General features: G+C 35.0%; 1 protein-coding gene across 6 annotated transcripts in view; it reads right to left on the minus strand.

Annotated features, from left to right (window-relative positions):
• Positions 1 to 21,889, minus strand: part of LOC135196427 (protein mono-ADP-ribosyltransferase PARP12-like) — a 156,638-nt gene that overhangs the window by 6,152 nt on the left and 128,597 nt on the right. The window contains exons 1-5 of one of the 6 annotated variants that reach the window (XM_064223246.1): positions 17,420 to 17,576; positions 13,443 to 13,638; positions 10,107 to 10,156; positions 4,440 to 6,664; positions 3,844 to 3,990 (exon numbers count right to left, since the gene is read on the minus strand). In XM_064223246.1, coding sequence (XP_064079316.1) covers positions 3,844 to 3,990; positions 4,440 to 6,664; positions 10,107 to 10,156; positions 13,443 to 13,629 — 2,609 coding nt within the window. In that variant the 5' untranslated portion in view covers positions 13,630 to 13,638; positions 17,420 to 17,576. Of the gene's footprint in view, positions 1 to 3,843; positions 3,991 to 4,439; positions 6,665 to 10,106; positions 10,157 to 13,442; positions 13,639 to 15,842; positions 16,203 to 17,049; positions 17,369 to 17,419; positions 17,577 to 21,889 lie in introns of those variants that run through there. The other 5 variants (XM_064223250.1, XM_064223248.1, XM_064223245.1 and 2 more) reach the window with 5 other exon arrangements.

Raw genomic sequence — 21,889 nt, forward strand, 5'->3', positions numbered from 1 at the left:
TTCTAGGTACTAATCCCTTTATAATCCCTATCTGTCAGTTATACGACCTTTCGTGTATCGTGATTTCCTCATGTATGTCAGTTCATCTGCAAAGTAAAGGACGTTTGAACGTCGAAAGATCTTGCGGTACTCCGTTGTTTATTTTCCCTCATGGCATATAACTTTATTTATGGATTTATCACGTTCCTAACTTTCGTGATTCAGTAATGCATATATATTACATATATACAATAAATATTTATACAGTAAGTATGATGTATGTATGTATGTATGTATATATATTCTTATATGATATATATATAGAATAGATATATATATATATATAATATTATATATATATATATATATTATATATATACTATATAGATATATAGATGACGACAGATATATATATTATAATATACATACATACTACATCCATAGCATACATACATCATACATACATACATACATACATACATATAGATATCGATATAGAGATAGGTATATAGATATATATCTATATTTATCTATATAGATATATATATATTATATATATTTTTATATATATTTATATATTTTATATTTATGTATATTTTATATATATTTATATTTATATTCATATAATATATTTATATATTATTTATTTTAGAATAATATAAATATAAATGTAAATATTTCATATATTATATAATATATATATATATATTAAATATAATATATTATATATTTATATATATATTTGCTATATATATATATATATATATATTTATATATATTATATATAGAGATTATATATATTATATATATGTATATTATATATTTATATATATATATATATATATATATTATATATATAATATATATATATATATAAATATAATATATAATACTATAATATATAATATATATATAGTATAATATATATATATCTCTATATATATATATATAATATACTATAATAAAATCACAAAAGTAAGCACGTGATTTTGTTTACCAGCAAAAGCCACAGGGAAAATTTTAAAAAAGAAAAGACAGAGTGCCAAGTACTTTCGTGTATTTACCACATCTTCGGGGCACAAAGTAATACAAAACGTAAAAACTATTGAGCAAGAAAGCTCTCACAAAAGCAAAGTGGAAAAGAATTATATATGTATGTACAATAAGGCCATTACAAACAGAAACAGCATTCGTCCAGATTACTCAACCGCTTAACACCCCAACAAGTCAAAGGAAAAAAGTAATTGCCCAATGACCCAATTACTTACAGAAGAGAAAAACACTGACTATGTCAACCAGTTTTTTATAAAACAACTGAACTCACAATTATGAATAGTAACAATAATAACGGCACTAACAACATACTTAAAACACCAATAAACAAAGATAACTGATTGAACAATATTATATGTTTATTGGTGTTTTAAGTATGTTGTTAGTGCCGTTATTATTGTTACTATTCATAATTGTGAGTTCAGTTGTTTTATAAAAAAAACTGGTTGACATAGTCAGTGTTTTTCTCTTCTGTAAGTAATTGGGTCATTGGGCAATTACTTTTTTCCTTTGACTTGTTGGGGTGTTATGCGGTTGGGTAATCTGGACGAATGCTGTTTCTGTTTGTAATGGCCTTATTGTACATACATATATAATTCTTTTCCACTTTGCTTTTGTGAGAGCTTTCTTGCTCAATAGTTTTTACGTTTTGTATTACTTTGTGCCCCGAAGATGTGGTAAATACACGAAAGTACTCGGCACTCTGTCTTTTCTTTTTTAAAAATTTTCCCTGTGGCTTTTGCTCATACATACATACATACATACATACATACATACATAAATACATATATATATATATATATATATATTATATATATATATATATATATAGAGGCAGTCCTTGGTCATCGGGGAAGTTCCGTTCCCAGTAACACGATGGTAACCGAAAATCGCCGATAATAGTGCTGATCCCCAGTTATTGGCACAGATAAGCAGGGATCTGTGCATATTGGCACCCAGAATTCAGTTTTGCTACCACTAGACAAGTGCCATAAAATCGGATCACCAATAACTGAGACCACTGATAACCTGGGACTACCTGTATATATATGTATATGAAGGCAGTCTCCGGTTATCATGTCCTACAAAGGAGATTACGCATGACGTCACCATAAAACAAAACTTTTAATATCATTTTATAAATATCTTTTATTGCAAGTCTCATACAGTGGTCACTCCATATTAGCGGGGATGTGTACCAGACCACCTGCCCCATCCCCCCACCCATTGTTAAAATTCGCGAATAGTTGCAACACCTATAAGAACGCTGAAAATGGCCTATTTTCTTAAGTAAAACTCAAGAAAACCAACTAAAATTTTAATACCTGGTTTTTTAATAGTTTTATCACAAAAAGTAAGTGCATTTTATGATGAAATAGATAACAAACCCAGGAATTTCTGGATATTTCTCATATAAAAACACTGCGAATACGCTAACTGCCCGCGAATAATAGGTACATATGGTCGAGAGAGAGAAATCCACAAATCTGCGAGTCTACAAATCCTTAGAATGCGAATACAAGGTCCCCACTATATCCGTACTGACAACTTCCTCTTTGTTCTTAATAAGTGAGGACAATCTACTCTTCTTAGTTTTCTGTAAAGGAAAACTATTGTATCAGATTTTCCTGTCCATCTGAATGTTTTTCTGTTGACTTTCAGGCCTTAAAAGCAACTAGAGGGGTGCAAATTGGTATATGTTGATCATCCACCCTCCAATCATCAAAACATACGAAATTGCAACCCTTTGGCCTCACTAGTTTTGTTTTTATTTAAGGTTAAAATTAGCCATAATCATTCTTCTCGCAGCACTGTGTGTAGTACCAACTACATAAGCCACCACCGGACCATGGCCGAGTTTTATGGGCTGTGGGTAAGAGTTTTACGGGCTGTGGCTGAGGCGACTGCCAGACAGAAAACTCAAATTTTGTGAATCGTTAAGCTTCTAGTTTGGTCCTACCAAACCAGCAGTACCTAACAAACCATAAAATTTCAATACATAGATTAATTTAGTTGACAATAAATACTCTATTCAGTCAACTTCCTGCCAAAGAATGCTTACACTGGTGATTTGTCTTTGTACAAATATGTAACTTTCTACACACAAACACACACAAACCACTTCCGTTTCCAAAAACAGATGCTGCTTTGGAAAAAAGCTGCAGCAGGAATAAGAAGTATGAAGGGGTGGTGGTGTTGTCTCACCAAACTCCACTACAAGATCATACTGGTAAAGAACTTTTCATCCACTTCAATAAAGCTCATTCTTTTTCCCAGTTATTTAAAAGTAAATTCAATGAAAAAGTATTTCCAAGTTATTTTAATGTAAATTCAATGAAAAAGTATTTTCACTGGATAATTTATTGAATGCACTGTTGCACTTTCCTATTTTCAACAATGCCTAATGGAAGGAGGAATCTGCTATGAAACTCTCGATATAGAAAAATCTTACAACCAAAACTTATCACGAAAGAAGGATCTCATTTTTCTGTCAATGGACTTTTGAAAGAACTGGCTATCGAAAAAAACATTCTAGTCAACACTTTTCATTGTAATTATTTATCACAGATTTGTTCATAATCCCGTTTTCTGCATTCTATATTTTACCCCTAGTTATACAGATAGCATAAGACTGTTTTTCCTGCCTTCTATATTCTACCTCTATAGTCATACAAATAGAACAAGACTTGTTTTACCAGAGTTAATAACAACCAAATTGCAAAAGACAGTACTTTTGTAATGCAGAAAAATAATATATACAGAAATAATTCATCACTGTCTCTGTATGGAAATGATCAAGGTACTACTTACCTATTGAAAAAATAAGTGCCTTGGCCAAATTCTTGATTACTGGTATCACTCCGACGCCAGTCGAAATTCTCCGTACAGATAACTTCTGTGTCACTTGGATTGACACCATGGAAAAGTTTCTGCATATTAAGCTGATTCTCATCATACCTGACAAAGCCATAAAGTTAACACTAGAGATATATGTCTGTGTTACATATCAAATAACGACAATGTTCCTCAAAATTTTAAATAACTTATATATAAAAAACAAAACTTTATATGAGTGCAAACTTTCAAGTCTATTAAAACCTTTTACTATAAGAGGGCCCACTTACAGTTCACCCTCTAGGCAGTTTTAGAATCCTCACTATCTACAATAAAAACTACTTTTATCAGTATCCCGCAAATACTTACACTTTTGGTTGTATATTTTTTTGTGCAATACTATGTATCAAAGAGCTCTCTGAAAATTGCAAATTTCATTTGAAACTACTATATTTATTCATACAACAAACCCAAAAATTATTGCTCACTCCTATTCAGATCATTCATGCTAAACTAATATTAAAAGTTAAAAAATACTATACTAACTTCAGTAAATAGAGAGATAATATTACCTCCTGGAAAGTTCTTCCTTTTTGAATTGCAACAAGCGCCACAAGTACGGATTCTGAAGTCTCTTTACAGAGACAATAAAGGCTGTGGGGAGTGTGAGACGTATTCTAGTTGCCACTTCCTGGTACTCATTACTGTCTGCATCTAGTGTCACCAGCAAGTGTGTCTGGTTAGCTGCCATGGGACTCCAGTGAGAAGGTAATGATGATTGATCATCAGCATCAGCAGGTTTCCTCTGATACATGAGCCCAGCTGGCCTTCGTCTAATTTCCTTTTCTCCACGTGTCGCCAAGTTCACTTGTACCATTCTAGAAAATTCAAGTTTGAACTTACTTTCAGCAATGCATATCAACATACTCGATGACGGATCAGACAAATAAAGCTTCTCCACTTCCTCACTAGAGATGTTTCCAAATAAGTTTGCCTTCCCAAACGGAATCCATTTGCCTTGGTCATCTTGACAATACCATTCAAACACTGTGGCTTTAGGATGCTGGAATAGGGCAGCCGATTGTGTTGATAAGCGCCGAATTTTCAGAGTTGAGTCACTTTTGGTTATTGTCATAGTTTGGAAATCTGCTTTCCAGGAATTATTTCCCAACACATTCAGCAATTCTTTAGCGTGGTCTTCTACTTTACTCTTCTCGAGGGCTGGCACTTCAGTGGACGCCTGATTTACATCCCGATAAGCACTTTCTAATTTCTTAGACTGAAAAATACGAAAATTGTACCATTTATTATCCTTTTCAACTTGCCAATGGAAAAGACTTTTAGAATGAAGATATTTGCATCCCTTTTTCTCATTTATGCATTTATTATCTACTGAAAAAACACATATTTCAGGAATTACAACTTCGCCCATCAAATCAGTAGATTTTACTGTCTTTGATTTTTTTCTTTGCTTAGTTTTTTTCTTGGATTTCGATGGTTCACCTTCTATAGTCTCATCTTCAGAATTTTCTGAATGATCAGTATCACTGTCATCATCTGGTAAGCTATCTGGTCCACTGGCAGCTTTCTCGTCCTTCGTCTTCTTCTTGGGCATGTCTTTTTCATTGGAATCCTTTCCGACAGACGCATCCATTGACGATAATAAAAGTAACAGAATATCACGAGGACTTTCATTTAGTGACACTCCAGATGCCTTCAAGAGTGAGCTGCACTGTTTGTCAATGATATTATGATTAAGAGAGCAGCCTTTCACAGTACACTTTCCAGAACCTAAAACATAAGGCTTACAAATATGCAACCATCTACAAGGGTCATATTTGCATCCTTGGTCGTTGTTGTAGTTTGCACACACCTTGAGTTTAGAGTTGACCTTAAACAATTTCTTCATAACTTGGTGCAATGTGTTTCTCTGAATCAAGTCCAAATAGAATTTAGAGAGAATTTTACTGTTGTGGTTGGTGTCCCACCGATGTCCATATTCACAGTTTGATCCTGAATTGCAATATTCTGTAACATATGTTTTGCATATGTGGAGTTTTTCACAAGTGTCCTTGGTATTACAACCGTTCTCTGTGAAATAATCAGCGCATAAAGAGACCTTGGGGACAAGCTCAATCATGGCATCTTTTCCTTTACCCATTACAGCAAATAAATCTTTCCTTGAACGGGCGCATCTCATAACCTCGTCTGGATGTTTGTCAACATGGCGTCCAATTGTTTCAGCTTTCTCGTAATGTCCTCGAAATATAGCAAGGGTTTTTACTAGTGCGTCTACTTTCAAATCCTTCTGGGCAGGTCTCTTTGTATCTGGTGCTTGGTCTGTGTTTGGTTTTTCTACTTTTATGCTTTCCAAAGTAGGAATAGCACGAGATTCCAGAACTCCAACAGATTCTTCATAAGATGGTGGAGGTGGCCTATCAGGGTAATATAGGGGGTGTTGTACCTGAGGTCTGTTTCCCTGTACATTAAATGGCCTTGTGTCAGATATACCTCCGTAAGGTGGAATTTCTTGTGGGGCAAAGGAATGCCCACCTTGAAAAGGACTGGGATGAGGCTGATGAGAGTGCTGGGCAAAGACAGGACGAGGCTGCTGATGTGTAGTGTGGTTCATCTGAGGAGGAAATGGATAATAGTTTGGTTGTTGATACTGCTGATTACCATGAGCACTGCTTTTATTACAACCACCTCCAGGAGAGGGACTTTTGCCTCTTGCTCTGGGGTATGGGTGTTCTCTGGAACTGGCTAAGTTAACCATTGACGTACTTTTTCGCGTATCCTGTAATTTGGAATAAATACAACCAAAGTTAATTGATTGATTACTCAAAAAAAGATTATATTTTGTCTGTATACAGTTACAAAAGAAATCGCACTATTTAACACTAACTCTGATAAAGTTAAGTGCAGTAAAAGTTATCAAAACTCAGTGTATATCCTAAAATTTGCAATTCTCTCATGTTCTCTTTTTTTTTTTTATTTCCAGTTGTTTATTAAAGTTTCAAAAACACAACACTCATACTTTTAAATACAATTTGTTAACACATTACCTAGATCAAAATAGTTTTGTAGCCGGACAATAGAGAAGACCACAAACTCAAATATATTTCCCCACCTTCCCCAAAACTCACCTAAGTTCTAGCCTCTAGATAATTCCAAGACTGAGAGAATGGTATCTCTGACCATAATGTAAGATCCATCTTCAGAAGCACATTCAGTACGAAGGAAAGCTTCATACTTACATGTCCCCTAAGTAAGCGGAAATATGTCTTTAAACTGATAGGTCTATACCTCCTTTAAATAATGCGGTACATTTTCCCACATTTAACCCATTTCCCTGCATAAAATAAATGACTATGAACACATCTATAATAATTCTCAACCTTTGCCTTCATATGTATGGACCAATTCATTTTTGGCCATCACTATCCAGTGACAAGCATTCAATCTACAGGAGGGCTGAGATTCAACGAACAATTGATGAGAAAGAGGACTCCAAACAGGCTCTGCTTCTGATGTGGAAGGTAATTAAGGTTTTAAATCTTTTCTGAAGTCTCTCACTCATCACCTGCTGTTGCCTCTCCTACCCACCAGTGTTGTTATTCCTTCAACTACCGTGACCTTGAGAATACATACTATAGTCCATTCACATAAGGTAGATTCTTGTGCCTACGAGACGTTTGTTTGGCGGCCTCTGATTGGCTGGTACCGGGAGGCAGACTGCTCGCTCAGTGGGTCATATTTTCGTTTGCAGCTTAGAAAACTAGCATTATGTTTACATTTCTTTATTTATCTCACGTTTTACAAAAGATAGGAAAGTTTTGGTCATACCAAAGGATTCGGTATTAAATGTGCAATTAATTAATCTTTTCCTGCACATTTCTCACCTAGACTAAATTGAAGCCAACACCCAGATGCATCCATCTGATTATTTACTTTTTTTTATCAGATATGTCCAGAAATACGGGCATCAATATTTGAGTAAAAATGTTCCAAAGTCATAATGGGAATTCTATGCATTTATTTACAGAAAATGTAATGACATAATAATTCGGTAAATACATATTCTCGAAACTGCAAACTTCTCATATCGCCAATTGGCAACTGCCAACGCCCCAAATGGCTCTAGCTAAGATATCTTGCGTCTCTCGGCACTACTGTCAAACAGAGTCAAGTACGGATGCAACATAATTAGACATATTCCTCATTTTCTCTTTACATATTACACGCATCTAAAATCTGAAAGCACCAGCGCATTCAGGGTGATTTTATTGTTTAAAAACACAAGATTTTATTTTATCTTGATCTCATGAATTATGCAAAATCCGACGATAAATAAAAACAGGTATAAAGAATGAAATGTTCTTCTCTTCACTTCTATTCGTTGTAAATCCTTTGTATTTTAACTTATTGATTTCAGGAAAAGATTAATTAATTGTACATTTAATACCGAATCAATCCTTCGGTATGACCAAAACTTTCCTATCTTTTGTAAAACGTGAGATAAATGAAGAAATGTAAATATAATGCTAGTTTTCTAAGCTACAAACAAAAATATGACCCACTGAGCGAGCAGTCTGCCTCCCGGTACCAGCCAATCAGAGGCCGCCAAACAAACGTCTCGTAAGCACAAGAATCTACCTTATGTGAATGGACTATAGTATACTGACTATAGTATACTGGTATCCCTACTATTTCTTTACCTACCAAAGATACCTGTTTAATAGTTTAAACAAGCTAACACCAATAAAAGAAATTTGCTGGCTATAGCTTCTGTAAATGAAGTTACAAAATAGCTCAAAAGAAAAAAAATGAAACTTGCACCACGTAATCTTAGCGAGATACACCTATGACCAACATTAATAAATTCACATGCTAGTGCCATTTTGTTCATAATGCCAACAACAAAATAATAAGAAAGACTATCTTATATCAAATTGGAAACTCTGATTTAATGAAGAATATATACTACGTGCAGGAAAATCCAGGACCATGAGGAGCTACACATAAAACAGGTCATTTTTTCTATAGATGTAACAGAAGAGTGGTTTTCACTCCATGTAACTGCTTCTTCGTTTACTTCAAATCAGATTTTTTATTACTGCACACCACTAATCAACTCAAATACGAGTTTGAGTAAATGAACTAAGGTTTCGCATTTGAATAAATTCAAGTATATCTTAGTTTTACCAGACCACTGAGCTGATTAAACAGCTCTCCTAGGGCTGGCCTGAAGGATTAGATATTTCTTATGTGCTACGAACCAACTGGTTACTTAGCGACGGGACCTACAGCTTATTGTGGGATCTGAACCACATCGAGAAAGGAATTTCTATCACCAGAAATAAATTCCTCTATTGTTGACAGAGGGGGGGAATCGAACCTGGACCCTGAGATCGGTAGTTGAGCACATAAACGACTCGTCCAACGAGGATTTGAATAAGCACCTCAAGGAATCAACATAATAGTTTACAGGAAATACAGGCAGTCCCTGGGTTATGGTGGGGGTTCTGTTCCAGTGGCAAGTCAGTGGCATGCCTTAAGTCAGAAAACGCTGTAACTCAAAAAGTCAGTGCCTAAGGCAGTTATGGCGCCGTAATCAGAGTTATGACACCACAATTTTTGGGTTACGGTACCGTAACTTCAGAACATCAGCCGTAGCTAAGAACTGATTTCCTGACGAGTATAATCGAAAAAGCCCCTAAAATATGGAACACCTAAAGCATGGAACACCTAAAGTATGGAACACCTAAAATATGGAACACCTAAAGTATGGAACACCTAAAGTATGGAACACCTAAAGTATGGAACGCCGTAAGTTGGAGCCACCACAATCTCGGGACTACCTGCACAAGCATGCCTTACAATCATTAACTGGGAAAGAAAAAAACAGATATGCTTGCAAGTCTATGATAAATGTTGTGAAAGCTCCCATTGGGAAAGTGCCTGGAAGACTTGTGCATAAAAGACCAGTATTTCCTTTACCCAGAGTAAAAGTGTAAATCTCATAAAAATATGATGGAAAAGAAAACCCTCCATCTACATTTGTTATTCATTGGTATTTGCATTTTCTCCTAAAAAAAAAACTATCACACAATACCCATAACTCCTTTCATAACAGCCATAATTTTTGGATCTTTCAAAACAGAACACTATTCTACAAAAAAAAAAGAGGAAAACAATCAACAGAATGGATGAAATGGAAAATAGCAGTGGTACAATACCTTCTCTCCTCCATGTGGTTTATTCTTTTTCTTGTTCTCAGTCACCTCAACTGGAAATAATTATATACAATTACTCGAGATACTAAAACTACTTTTCCACAAACCAAAGTAAACATGTATAAAAAGAGAACAAGTTAAATACCTAACAAACTACTAACATGGTAATAAAGAATTTGTTTGTTTGTTAGTATGGTGTTTTTACGTTACATGACTTCCGAACCACGTCGAGAGTGAACTTCTATCACCAGAAATACACATCTCTCACTCCTCAATGGAATGGCCGAGAATCGAACTCGCGACCACCGACGTGGGACACCAACACCATACCAAGCACACCACTGAGGCGCTAATAAAGAATTTGTAAAATAAAAAATTAATTAAAAAAAATTTTTAATGGAGAATTTGTAAAATAATTTTTTTAAAATAAAGAATTTGTAAAAAAAAAAAAAAAAAAAAAAAAAAAAAAAAAAAATCAAATAGGAGCGGACTAAAAAAAAAATGGTCATACAGAACAGAATAGAAACAAAAATGAAAGAGTCCAAGGATAACATCCAACGATGGACTTTTCCTATAAATCCTTAAAATATTTTTCTCTAAAATGACTGAAATTTGTCCTTACAAAAAACTAAAACTCGATGGAAGAGTCGAACTGACACCAATGAAAATTCCCTGGAATCTTAGATAAAAGCGGGTACCCAATACAAGATTCAATGTAATCTGAACTAGAATCATGTCCATCAATTCAGATTCAATGGAATCTAATCCATTGTGAATTGATTCAGATTTGATGGTATCTGAACTAGAATTGTATGAATCAATTCAGATTCAATGGAATCTATAAACTACAATCATGTAAATTGATTAAGATTTAATAAGGTCTTAACTGAATCGTGTGCATCGATTCAGATTCAATTAAATCTAAACTACAATTGTGCGAGTCAATTCATACTCAAAAGAATCAAAACTAGAATTGTGTGCAATAGTTCAAGAATCATCAAGATCTAAATTAGAATCACGTGAATCAATTCAGATTCAATAACGTCCAAACTAGAATCATGTAATCAATTCAGAATCAATAAAGTCCAACCTAGCATTGTGTGAATCTATTCCTTTTCAATAAGGTCTAAAGTAGAATCATGTGCTTTGATTAATTTTCAATAGGGTCTAACCTAGAATCACTGGTTCAGATTCAATTAAATCTAAACTAGAATCATGATCATCAATTCAGATTCAATAAGTTCTAAACAAAAATGGTTGATCAATTCATATTCAAAGGAGTCTAAACTAGAATCGTGTGCACTTATTCAATTTAAAAAGGTCCAAACTAGGATAGTGTGAATCGATTCAGAATGATTAAGGTCTAAACTAAAATCATGTGCTTCGATTCAGAATCAATAAGGTCTTAACTATAATCGTGTGCATCGATTCAGAATCAATAAGGTCTTAACTATAATCGTGTGCATCGATTCAGAATCAATAAGGTCTAAACTATAATCGTGTGCATCGATTCAGAATCAATAAGGTCTTAACTATAATCGTGTGCATCGATTCAGAATCAATAAGGTCTAAACTATAATCGTGTGCATCGATTCAGAATCAATAAGGTCTAAACTATAATCGTGTGCATCGATTCAGAATCAATAAGGTCTAAACTAAAATCATGTGCATCGATTCAGAATCAATAAGGTCTAACTAAAATCGTGTGCAATCGAATTCAGAATCAATAAGTCTAAATTTAAACTATAATCTGTCATCGTTCAGAATCAATAAGTCTAAACTATCATGTGCATCGATTCAGAATCAATAAGGTCTAAACTAAAATCATGTGCATTACGAATTCAGAATCATTAAGTCTAACTAAATCATGCTGATTCAGAAATCATAAGGCTTAAACTAAAATCATGTGCATCGATTCAGAATCAATAAGTCTAAACTATAATCATGTGCATCGATTCAGAATCAATAAGGTCTAAACTATAATCATGTGCATTGATTCAGAATCAATAAGGTCTAAACTAAAATCATGTGCATCGATTCAGAATCAATAAGGTCTAAACTATAATCATGTGCATCGATTCAGAATCAATAAGGTCTAAACTATAATCATGTGCATTGATTCAGAATCAATAAGGTCTAAACTAAAATCATGTGCATCGATTCAGAATCAATAAGGTCTAAACTATTAATCATGTGCATCGATTCGATCAATAATCAAACTATAATTCTGTGCATCATTCGAATCAATAAGGTCTAAACTAAAATCATGTGCATCGATTCAGAATCAATAAGTCTAAACTATAATCATGTGCATCGATTCAGAATCAATAAGGTCTAAACTATAATCATGTGCATCGATTCAGAATCAATAAGGTCTAAACTAAAATCATGTGCATCGATTCAGAATCAATAAGGTCTAAACTAGAATTGTGTGCACAGGTTCAGATTCAATGAAACCTAATCTAGAATCATGTGCATCGATTCAGATTCAATGAAACCCAAACAGAAAAGTATAGAGGAATTGAAACAAATTCCAGTGGGCTGCAAAAAAAAAAAAAAAAAAAAAAAGCCACTTGCTTTGTTTTTCTTCAAAATTCACCAGAGCGTCCATTCTGCTCTCAATAAAAACACAGGCGGCGTTTCATATTTCTTCCTTTTATTAAATATCGCTCTAGGAAACCACGTCCTCAGCAGGTTGGCACAATTCCAAGAGCCAAGGACCATTTTGGTTTATACCAAATGAAAAGTGTTCTCTTTATGAATAATGATAATAATAATCCTAGCAACTAGTAAGAACATTTTTGTAACACGTCCATAAAGGAATTCCCAAGAGAAAAAAATGAAAACAATTGAAAGCGTAATTTCACAAATATTGTATTGCCAATATAAATACAAATATAAGGCCACTTAAGAATGCTTGAATGTATGCTAAAAAATATGACTTTAATCAAACTTAGTCTATTGAACAGTTTGCAATTACTGTACCAGAGTTGTGTAGATCTTTCAGTATTGCATTGTCAAGTAATACATTGATCACGACAGCTCACTAAAGGATTCAGGTCTGGCGAGGTAAAACAAAGTCACTCAAGGTGAATGAAAGGGAAGGTTGAAGTCTGACAACTAATAGAGAAACAACAGTCTCTTAATTTCATCAAAGGTATGAACTCACAAGAATTTGGGGAAAACGAAAGTGGCGGGACAAATCAGCAAGGGGGGGACCTCTGGATCCGTTCCTTACAACAAGAACAATATATAACAAGAAACATATTATCAGCAAGAGAACTCTGCGTACGTATATACAGTAAGGGAAAAAACATTTTGAGATCCGTCATTACTCACGTTTTTTCAGCGCTGCCTCTGCGCTCTGGATTGATTTCTGGAGATTTTTCTTCAGGGCTACAACTTCTTTGTCAGTGGCACCACCACGTCCAGTACCTCTCCCCCGCCCTCTGCTGCCCCCCCTCCCACCTCCACCTCCACCTCCTCCTCCTCCTCTTCCTCTGCTCTCTCCGCCTCTGCCTGTCATCCCGAATAACTGAGGGAAAAATTTAAAAGGAATCTCATCAGGTATCGGAGTTGGATTTAGTTTACAAACACGAAAATAATTCGAGTTACTGAAGCAAACCCCTCATATAAAAACGACGTTAAGCAATGAATGGTCAAGATGACGAACATAAACGTTAGTATCTTTTTTATTCTTATTTTAATCTTAGCCTCAAATCACTAAATCGATCAGAGTTGCATTTTTATACTGACCACTTCCAGCGAACTGTAAATAATAAAAAAAAGAATTCTTGAGAATTTCTGTAAGAAGGAACTTACGTCTAAAACAAATACTATACCACTTTGGAAAGGGACTCAAATCCTGAGAAGTTACAACAGTGAAGAATACCAATTTTAGGTTTCCAGTGGGATAACGGACTGGAATATCGATTTCTGACCCAAGGCCAAGCATTGGGACCTATAAGGCCATTCAGCGCTGAAACGATAATTGGCTGTAAAAGGTTTGAAAGGTGTAACAGGAGGAAAACCTCGCAGTTGCACTAGGAATCAATTCTTAGGAGAGGGTGGAAAGCAAGATGGAAGTAGGAGAATATGAAAAGAGGTACAGTAAAAGGAATGAAAGGGGTTTGTAGCCCGTGATACTTTGAATATCAAGCATGTTGGCATCAAAACAATAGAATCAAGGGCATAATGAGAAGCTTCATACATTGACAACAATATTCATGATGAAATATGTCCACTGAACATAACTAAATATATATATATATATATATATATATATATATATATATATATACATATATATTTATATCTATATATATATATATATATATATATATATATATATATATATATATATATATTGTACTAATGGAAATAACAGCATACGAAGTTTAGCATACATATCTGCTTTGAATACAGCACTTGAAGTAACGTTAGACTGACCAAAGGCAGCATAGGTATCATTAAAAATAAAAATAAAAAAGGACTAAACAGCTACTAGAATTTATGAAAACGTAAACATTTATATGACTAACTATCCAATATGAATTATATATATACACAAATACATTACTTATACGCATATACGTATGGAAGTATGTATTCTGCATTAAGACGACCCCATTTACACCGGATATCGAAGATAGGATACTATCCATTTTAAATGAGGTCCTACTGTTAAATATATTATTCAGAACAATTGCTTAAGTTTAACACACACTATATATATATGTCAAAAATATTGCTGTAAATTAAAAGCCACTGTAATAAAAAAAAAACATAAATAATGTGTTTCACAATCACACAAAGCTAACAAAGTGTCACATGCCATAAAATCTGCAAAATAAATAAATAAACAAAAAGCCTTCACACGTCTAACACATAACTATACTCTGTTTTTTTTCATCTGTCCATCTGCCTGTGGTGTTTTTGTATGGCAAACACTGCGTCCCGGGCTTTAGATAGTACTTGATATGTGTAAGTTTTAGGTAAATAAAAGGATATCTGGGTGTACATTGCAACTGAAAAGTGTTTTAATAATTTACTGTATGAGAATTACACCGTTAATATTCGAAATAGGATATTATTATAATCGTTGAATGTAAGCTGAATGTGACTATCTAAAGCCCGGGACGCAGTGTTGCCATACAAAAACACCACAGGCGGGTGGACAGATGAAAAAAAACAGAGTATAGTCCAGCACTAGACTTTCTTTCGAGGCCAAATTGAAGTCAGCAAACATCCAGATGACTAATCTAACATAAACATAATTAAAAGCAACAGTGTCTGATGGAAAATCTGCTAAAGTAACAGATATTCACATTGCAAATATTGGTAAACTCGCCCAGCATAAAATATCCGGCATACACCGATAACGAATGTAACATTTCTTTCAAATGTTACCGTTCGCGTTAACTGATATGGTACAAGGGGTGCACACTATAGCTATATATATATTTATATGGGTGCACATAGAACCTCGATCGAACGCGGGGAGCTACAAGGTCATCCGGTGCTGAAAGGACTGTCGGCATAGGGTGGAAAGTAAGATGGAATAAAAGAGAATACTCGTATGAACGGAAGTACAACAAGAAAGAAACTAAAGTAATCCCTACAGTGCACCGCGTGAGGTATAACACTGAAGGCATTCAGACCCTACGGGAACCAACTACTGCAAGGGATGACAAAAGAAACCACATAGGCCTACTTCTAAACATGTTATTCACGACTTACCTAAAGAAAATATAAGTGACGTGGTCCCATAGCCATCTACAACGTACCATGGCAATGAAAATTCGCGAAATTCGGAACACGATGTTACAGATGTAAATTTAAAAACCCTAGATACGAACAAGGTTCTATTTTGTCTAGTCTCACTGAGGATGTTACGAAGATGCAGTGCATTACTGCCCTAAAATAATTTGTCTCGTATTTGGTAACTTACATTTTTCATATTTTCATTTATTATTTTATAATATTTTCTAATAACTCATTTCCTCTTTCTGTATTTATTTATTACCTTCTGTTACTTCTTTCAAATGCACACCATATTCTTTGGAAGTTTATATTTCAGTCAATGGGCTTGTTTCAAATTAATATGGTTCATCATCTTAATTAATCAATCAACATAATAATAATAATAATAATAATAATAATAATAATAATAATAATAATACGTGATGCTGGGCAAGACACTATATTGTTCCTTTATCACAAAACCAATAGTAAATAGTATCAATGACGTCAGGCAGTGCGTCACTAAATACCACAGATAACAGTGATACTAAAGTGAGTGTAAGTTTAAACAAACACCATTTAATAATTCCTCGTATAACATGAAAACCAAGGAAGTTCGCTGCACAGTGACGTAGGCCGCCTAGTATCGATACTTCTAAACAAAACGTACAGCCCATACCTATAATTCTTCACATGCAACACCCAAAAGCAAACAAAAATATACTTTCCAAAAAATAAGCAACAACACAATTTTGGTGAATAAAAGTTGATCGTTTTTAAGAAAAAGAAACGAAATATGCTATGTTTAAACACGGCGCGTCATCAAGGACAACTAAAAATTCTCAAGTCATGAATTCTGTCGATATGGAAGTAACTATGGGACAGGAATAACAATAAACACTGCGTAAAAGCGTGTCGCCAACGAAATCAAGAGCATCATCTCGTGATCCACTACACAGAAAACATTCGCGATTATAAAGATGTTATTCATTCGTGGTTGTTGGCAATCTGCAATCTAGTTGTCCGCTTTCAGTAGAGGGCCGCAGGAAGTCTTATCTGGCCCCCTCCCTAAAAATAAAAAGCCTCCACCAGTGGCACACTCAAAATAACGCAGCCTACTGCGCCCACTGAAAACAAGGAACCCCTCAATTTTCGCCGAATCACTCCTATAACACAAGAGGAAGTGACGAACTCCCAAACTCACACTGCCAAGTTGTGGAGAGGAATCCTTGGCGCAGGTCAAAAATATTACACAAAGACACGAGGTGGACGAATCTTAACAGTTCGAACACTTCTGATAAGTAATGGCAAACACCTCCAATATTTAGTCACACGAAACGCACGTGTAATGCAATGCTGACGGCTAAATGGTCCTGGCCTGGCGTTTATGCAAACACCAACATCATCACTGCTTGCCACAGCAGTCAGCAGCGACAAGCAGAGCAAAACTCCGCCGTTCTCGGGCAAGCACCAAAGCACCGACGTCACACACAAACACACAACAAGTTGCCATCGACAAAACCATCTCGTCTAGATCGAGGCTCTTTGAATGCTGTGCGAGTTTGCCCGCTTACCGTTCAGCTGCTGGATACGGAAGTGTACCTTGGGTAACCGACTTGTTGCGAATTCTGCGTTATAATAACGTCTCTCCCAAAACGAAAACGCATAACGAGGCAGGAGACGCGGAACCGAGAGATAAGATAACTGGCGTTCCTGAAACTTATCCCTCCACGTCACTCCGCCCACAAGATCACGTGACGTCGAGTTATGGTGCAACCATACCAAGACCTTAACAAAGCCGGTTATTCTTTGTCACACGAATGTCATTTTATACTGAGTAACACTTTCGGTTAACAGCAAACGTTGCATCATCAAACTATATCGAATTGGTTCGTTACGCCGATACTGAAGGGAAGTCAATATATTTATTCTTCAGCAAGGTGACAACTGCCGTAAACTGGATCTCCAACCAATATTTTTATTTCCACGCCGAGTAAAAGATAATGTTTATTATAGAAATAACCATACTTGACAAACAGCAGACAAAAGGAAAAAAAAAGACACATCACCTTGTAATAAAATCGTTGTGATATCTTAATGGATAACTAAGCAATATTGCTAATTTTAAACAGCATATACTTATTGATGACGTGCACAAGAATTACAGGCATATTGATAATAATTTGATAAGTACCTGGATTACCTCATTTCCTTCGTCAGTATGAGACTAATAGTCTCAACACCGAGTTATTTTGACAATATTCCTCATATAAACCTATTTTTTTCCGGACACACACTTATAGCTATTATGTACAATACAAGTAGTTATGTCCTGCCAGGAAGTGCAACTCGGCAGGCATGCAACAATCAATGCAGCTGAGCAACGTTGCAGAAACTTCGTCTGCCGTGCGGAGATTTACCTGTAGCCAACGGGCGTCATTCCTGGGTTTGCACGCGGATACAGAATCCGGACCGGCATTACGTCGGCAGCACAACCTGCAGCGTTTGTGTAATATAATTTATATATATATATATATATATATAGATAGAATATATATATATATATATATATATATTATATATATATATATATATATGTATATATTATATGTATATATATTATATATATCTATATATCTATATATAGTATGTATGTAAACACATACACAGTGCGTATATCAGTACGAATGTATGATCGTTGTTTTGATATATATATATATATATACACATTTATATATATATATATATATATATAGTATTTTTATTGCAGAAAGAATGTTTGAATGCACTGAAATATGAATATAAAAAAAATTGACAGAAAATGCGGATTAAGAGTTTAAAGATACAAGTACAACAAGACGAAAACAATCTTTGTGCAATATTTCTTTTAAGATTTAGGGTGTAATTTGACATCGGAAATCTAAAGCATAAATATTTCCCGAGACCAACATTAAACCCGACAGCAAGGCCATGTCTGCTGTTTTGAAAGTAATTTGAATTTGAAAATACGATATCGCCCATCAGATAATTCCGACGTGTAAAAGCATCAAGAAAAAGCACCGAATATAAGTATTTTACGAATAAAAGGATAAAGCTTTGGTCATTTTCCGGAAGACTCCAGCCAGCCATTTTTTGCATGAAAAATCACTTTTGGTTTTTTTCATGCAAAAATGGTTCGGAAATAAGAGGGCAGCGCTAAGGGGTGTTTGCTGGCGACCATTTTGCAGTTTCAGCAATAAAGGGGAGAAGTATTGTCTTACAAGTCTCAATATGATTGATTTTTTCTCTGTTATTAAGCATTTCCTCAAGTTATGTATCGACAGGAAACTTTTTTTTCTTTGGATGGGTTTTACCCAAGAAAAATAGAGATAATGTGGGAAGTGGCTGAAGTCCTCCGAAGAATAACAAGTTTCGTTCCTTTTACTGTGCCTCCTTCCATATTCTCTTTCTTCCATCTTACTTTCCCTAGCCCTCTCCTAACACTTGATTCATATTACAACTGCTATGAGGTTTACCTCCTGTTACGCCTTTCAAACCTTTTACTGCCAATTTCCATTTCAGTGCTGAATGACCTCATAGGTCCCACAAGTCTTTCCATGAACTCGTTTGTACCTGGAAAGTGACCTACAATGACGAAGATGATGACGACCTTTGCATGTTCGACTTCCTACTAGTACTAGTTTGTGTACCTGGCGTGAACGTGTCAGGTACGACCAAGTGGTTTTCCCTGGAATTGAGATACGCTATCTTTTCTCGGTAAAGCAAATACTGATAACTTATCGGATATTTCAACTTCTTCCCGAGTTGACAGACTCTCTCTCTCTCTCTCTCTCTGTGTGTGTGTGTGTGAGTGTGTGCGTGTTCTTAAACCTCGGGCGAAAACGTATTTATCAAATGCAAATACACTGCACTCGCCTTCAAGTTTGATATACCTTCATCTACATTTAAATTGGAACTGAAATTTAAACATTTAGGCCAAAGTCCAAGCGCTGGGACCTATGAGGTCACTCAACGCTGAAACGGAAAACTGAGAGTAAAAGGGTTTTATAGGTGTAACAGGAGGAAACACTCGCAGTTCCACTATGCAACGCCAGCTGGGGGAGGGTGGAAAGTAGAGTGAAAGAAAGAGAATATGAACGGAGCTTCAGTAAAATGAATGTAAGGGATTGCAGCTAGGGGGCAGAAGGGACGCTGCAAAGAACATTAAGTAATGTCTACAGTGCTCTAAGCTACGTTTAAATATAGAAATATACTCCTTATATTGATTAGAAATAAATCCAGTTTTAGATAACATTTACTTCAACTCCCGGGGTTATCGGCCTTCCATCTTAAGTCATGTTTTACAGTGCGTGCGAAAGATAAAAGCAGTATCCCGGTAGGCTGTTAATATGGATAAAATGCGTTCGATTTTACATATCTCAAATATAAAAGGCCCATTAAACCACTCTGGTTGAAAGCTAAGGACTATATTTCGGTGGAGTAACTTCCACCCTTATGAAGGATGGAAATTAGTCCACCGAAATATATATATAGTCCTTAGCTTTCAACCAGAGTGGTTTAATGGGCCTTTTATACTTAAGACTTATCCTGTTTTAACAGACGACTTTATTTTCTAGTATATATATATATATATATATATATATATATATATATATATATAATATATATACATATACATATATAAATATATACACGTCGATATCAACACATGTATTATATATACATAAACCCTTATCATGCGTGTGTGTGTGTGTGTCTGTGAGAGAGAGAGAATGAACGCGCCCGCTTTAATGAGTCATTCTCGTAAGCAATTTCTACTGGTGGCTGCAACACACGTGTCGTTCACACACACACAAAACTACAATAATCTTCAGAATCTCTTTTCCAGCTCTGAAATTATTTCCGATGAATAACCTATATATTATAACCTTGGCAGAGAAAGACTTTATTGAAGACACATGGACTAGTTTTTTTTTTTCGAATACTTCAATAATCATGCAGAAGATATAGAAAGAAGAGACTAGTCACTAGTACACAAAAAAGTAAATTAATAAATTAATAGATAGATAAAAACGTACATAAATATTACAAACGAAAACTGGGTCTTCCCTGTATCTTCTGAGGTTCTAATTCTACAACAAACTCCGGGAGACTGTTTACCAGTTCTCAATAAAAGGAAAAAGGTAGTTAAGCAATATCATTTATACTATTCTCGGTAAGCCTTGGTTAACTTGCAACCACGCTCAAAACAAAGATATGTATAAACTGGGAGAAATATTTTAAAATCTCAAAACGATATGATCAGCTGGTAATACTGATGAAAAACTGGGAGTTATTTAAAAAAGAGGGGGGGGGTGGCTGATAAACCGATAATGCTGATGAAATGCTATTCATTTTTATCATACACAGTTGTCTCCAACCTATGAGATATTGTAGTGTCAAGTTTCTCACCACACGGAATATGCACAGGCTTGACAATACCACTAGACAAACCCGGTAAACGTCACGAATTCCTGAAAGTATTGATGTCTCTCATAAAAAAATAAAATAGAAAGCTAACATAAAATTATTATTGGCATGAGTTTATGTAAACCCAGATTAAACTGAATGTTTAGCTGATATATTGTACTACATATATACTCTATTGACGCGTGTTTCATGTTGCTATTGCTACCAATGTTTATTGGCATAAAACTAAACACAGCAATCTGTTTATTTATTAGACCTACGCCTAATGTGTCACCTGATCGGAAAGAATACAATCTGTTAGGTCTTCATATACGTTTCCTTCTTCTCCCAAAGTTTCAACACTTGTTCCGCATTTGGCATTTGATTCTGCAAAGAATGATAAGTCAGACAAAAAGAACAAAAAAAAAAGCAAAGTCAGATAGAGAGAGAGAGAGAGAGAGAGAGAGAGAGAGAGAGAGAGAGAGAGAGAGAAGTCTACGTATGAGTTCTAATGCGGTAGCCACTTCATGAATTTGATAACGTGATTCAATAGCGTGTAATAAAGAATAAACAAAAGAAACAAAACTGGACCAAAC

This window comes from Macrobrachium nipponense, chromosome 17 (genome assembly GCF_015104395.2).
Source record: "Macrobrachium nipponense isolate FS-2020 chromosome 17, ASM1510439v2, whole genome shotgun sequence".
Lineage (NCBI taxonomy): Eukaryota > Metazoa > Arthropoda > Malacostraca > Decapoda > Palaemonidae > Macrobrachium > Macrobrachium nipponense.